Source organism: Pseudochaenichthys georgianus, chromosome 10 (assembly GCF_902827115.2).
Source record: "Pseudochaenichthys georgianus chromosome 10, fPseGeo1.2, whole genome shotgun sequence".
Classification (NCBI taxonomy): domain Eukaryota; kingdom Metazoa; phylum Chordata; class Actinopteri; order Perciformes; family Channichthyidae; genus Pseudochaenichthys; species Pseudochaenichthys georgianus.
Genome location: NC_047512.1, coordinates 44,918,981 through 44,922,998, shown reverse-complemented (window position 1 = coordinate 44,922,998; position 4,018 = coordinate 44,918,981). Strand labels below are relative to the sequence as shown.

The 4,018-nt window shown below is 45.6% G+C and overlaps 1 protein-coding gene across 1 annotated transcript; it reads left to right on the top strand.

Moving 5' to 3' along the window:
* The first annotated feature begins 896 nt into the window (after positions 1-896).
* On the top strand, positions 897-1,829 carry LOC139434563 (uncharacterized). The gene is made up of 2 exons (XM_071204516.1): positions 897-935; positions 1,146-1,829. The coding sequence occupies exons 1-2, from the start codon at positions 897-899 to the stop codon at positions 1,827-1,829; spliced, it is 723 nt and encodes a 240-aa protein (XP_071060617.1).
* Positions 1,830-4,018: the final 2,189 nt, after the last annotated feature.

Sequence of the window (4,018 nt, the reverse complement as noted above, 5' to 3'; positions counted from 1 at the left end):
CGCAAAATACACACACGTAGCTACAGCTGTGCCCGCGAATTCCTGGCCCGCAAATCCGCGGGTCTAGCTATGTACTGAGTGTGTGTATTTGGCGGGTTGAGTGATGTACAATGGCATCCCGTGGAGGAATTCTGAAATGTTTTACCGTTAATCACAAAAACGCACAGCAGAACCAGACCCTGGAGCGCCGGCCTCTTTATTTACTTACTCCTCTTCATCCCCTATGGGTAAGAAGAGAACCCTCCATCGTATTTAGTCCTTAGCAATATGCTGCCCCTCCCCATGTAGGGATGGGTACCGAGCCCCGGTGTTAAACGGGCCCCGGGCCGGAATTATTAAAGACCGTGGTAACGTTAAGCTCCGACGTTATCGGACTTTTTATCGGTACTGGGGACATCTACAAAATATGTCATATGTATTATTGCTACATACACATTATATCGCAGTTTCGCCAACTCCGTTTCTAATATGCAATATTAAGACTAAAACATGCGTCTATGATGTATTTTCGAGCTTTCCAATCCAGACGAGATCTCTCTCCCGTCTGTGTGCGAGGGGGCGGGGCCGTTCGTAAAGGTCTCCTGACTGACAGGCTGTCTTCCTGGTTAGCGGTTACTCTGGGTTCTGTCTTCAGGACAGTGTTGGATTGTTTTGATAATTGGATGGGACTTTGTAATTTTCTCGTTTGTGTGTTTGTTTTAAATATAGTTGGCCTTTGTTTGTGATTGAATGATTTACTCAAATAAAAAGGTTGATGAATTATCATCTAATGATTTGTATGATGTTTTATTTATGTTAAAGGTCGCTTTGAATGATTTTAACTAATGATAATGTAGAAAAACTAACATTTTTATTTCAGGACGGCCTAGAATGTATTTCGGGACGGTTCCAGGAGGATGGGGAAAAAGCTAGTCGAGAGCCCTGGCCACATCAGGGTATGAATTTCACGATAATGCCCTGAAAGTAATTGTGCGTCCTCCGGCCACCTTGGCCTTTGAGGCCCTGACACGGTTAGAATCTCGAAGTTGCTTTAAAAGCGTCGGAGCAGTGGTCTGGTCTGCACTGCGCTCACGCCGGACACGATGCGAATATTTGCATCGCTCTAATCCAGTGGTTCTCAAACTGTCATTCCCCACTTTGAACAGGTGGGCCTCTTCAAGCCCCCCCCGTCCCTCTTCAAGTCCCCCCTGTCCCTCTTCAAGCCCCCCCCGTCCCTCTTCAAGCCCCCCCCGTCCCTCTTCAAGCCCCACCCGTCCCTCTTCAAGCCCCCCCCGTCCCTCTTCAAGCCCCACCTGTCCCTCTTCAAGCCCCACCTGTCCCTCTTCAAGCGCCCCCGTCCCTCTTCAAGCCCCACCTGTCCCTCTTCAAGCGCCCCCGTCCCTCTTCAAGCCTCACCCGTCTCTCTTCAAGCCTCACCCGTCCCTCTTCAAGCGCCCCCGTCCCTCTTCAAGCCCCACCCGTCCCTCTTCAAGCCCCCCCGTCCCTCTTCAAGCCCCACCTGTCCCTCTTCAAGCGCCCCCCGTCCCTCTTCAAGCCCCACCTGTCCCTCTTCAAGCGCCCCCGTCCCTCTTCAAGCCCCACCTGTCCCTCTTCAAGCGCCCCCGTCCCTCTTCAAGCCCCACCTGTCCCTCTTCAAGCGCCCCCCGTCCCTCTTCAAGCGCCCCCGTCCCTCTTCAAGCCCCACCCGTCCCTCTTCAAGCGCCCCCGTCCCTCTTCAAGCCCCCCCCGTCCCTCTTCAAGCCCCACCTGTCCCTCTTCAAGCCCCCCCTGTCCCTCTTCAAGCCCCCCTGTCCCCTCATCGCTCCAATAAAATGGTAGGCCAAGCTTAAAATGGTCAAATGTATCGTTCTATAACAATAACAATATATCGATAACAAATAAAAGCAGTTCAAAAACCGAGAAAATCAAGTAACACTACAAGAATAGTGATTCTCCCATAATAACACTTAAAAAATATGATCTCTTCTTAGGTAAAGCAGATAATAATAATAATGATAATTATTGCAGATTATAAATAAATCATTTAGGGACAAGGGGGTGAGATTAAATAAGTTATACTTCTGAAACGATAAGTGTTAATTAAGTCTAATTAACTCGAAATGAGGTATTTCTATCTCAGAACAGGTTCTCTATTCTAAAGTGAAGTCTTGTTCATAACCAATAGGCTAGTAGTTTGACTCTAATGGACCTGACCCTACTCTGAAGTCGCCTCCTCTTCACACTTTGTAAATACATTAATGAACCTCAACAGCACATGAACAAAGTAGGCAGACGTTGAAATGATGATGATGACATGTATAGACAGCGGCGTGTCTTATATATACAAGCCAACATGTTGGCTAGAAAATTCTCTTGGTGTTCAGATAAGGTTAAGGTGAACCTCTTCAGAGCGTATTGCACTCCTCTCTATACTGCCCCCTTGTGGCTCAAGTATAAGAAGGCGAGCCTCCGGAAGCTCCAGGTTGCTTATAATGACTGTTTGCGTATACTGCTTAGAAAACCAAGGTGGTGCAGTGCAAGTGAAATGTTCTGTAATGCACGAGTCAACACGTTCCATGCTCTTTTGAGAGGTCTGATGTACAAATTCATCTGTCGATTGAATGTTTCTCATAACTCTGTCATTATGCTGCTTTCAAATCCGTGTCTCAGTGCTGTACGATACCAGTCACCTCTGTGGAAACATTGGTATGGCTGCCTTTTTTTAGTTTGTATTTGAGTGTTGTATGTTTTGTAATAATGGACCAAGAGTCTCTTTAAATAAAGATGATGATGATGATGATGAAATATCTGTTTTATTAATGAACCACGGAAGAGAGGTTTCAGACACTTCAACATTTTAAAGTGTCTCCAAGGCTCACAACAACACCTGTACTTTTTAATAAAAATAGATAGGTACATATAAAAGCTGAACTTGCTCTTGAGGGTACTAGACTCACATTTAAATATAACTCGTATCTAAAGCGATCAAACCAGCCCTGTAATACTTCATCAGCAAGGGAGGAAGCTTGCCTTTGGCTTCATGTCCTCTGTCTGGGCCTTTTTATCGACGGTAACATCTGTTGCACACTTCTTGGCAAATTAAAGCAGGGTGTCTATTGCCGGATCAAACTTGAGGGTCTCGAATGTGTCTGGGTCCACAATCTTGAGCTCTGCAATTGGAGCAGTCATCTTTATGGTTCCCCGATCCACATTAGTGACCCTGAAGGCTTCAGGCATTGTGCGAATGCATCCGAAGGTTTTCAGGACCTTTTTGTACCTATGGACAACCTCCGCTGGCCCTTTGACTGGAACAGACAAATACACATAAACATGAGGGGTGAGGACACAGACTAATCATTGTGTCCAGCAGATGGCGCTAACATGGCCCAAACAACTGACATGTCTCTTTCAAAATAACTATAAAGCATACTCTAGGGATGGCAACATCTGCTTATCCGATCTTTATCACTATTACTTCTCACGACATTTAGTTGTCCACCTCTCACGTGAGCTCGCCCAGGCACAGCCGCATCTGGAGATCTTTTATCATGTTATCTTGCCATTCGATCTTGGCCTCTAGGAATTCCAATCTTGAGATTGATCCTTAAAAAAACAAAAGGACAGTTTGAGAGAAGATTACAATACAGATTCTGATCCAGTATTGAGTTACCAGGAAACGTATTGGAGAAGACGGATGGCGAGCAACAAAGGTCCTGGGCCAGATCGAACACAGATGAACCTCAAGGACTTTAAAACCATAAAGTAGCAGCCGATAAAGTAACACATGTATCCAATTATCCGCTTTGCCCTCAAGAGACCACAGGTAATATGTGGTTGTCAAACATGTCAGTCACAGTGTCCTGCTTGTCATCACCACTGTGCGTCATAGTAATGATCAGATATTCATTCAATTACAAGTATTTCTTTGCACTTTTCCTATAGAGCAGGTTCAAGACTGCACTCTTACATTTTACAGAGACATGAGCATGCACAGTGGAAACACTACACTTTTGATGTTTTGATGTTGTGAATATGTAAA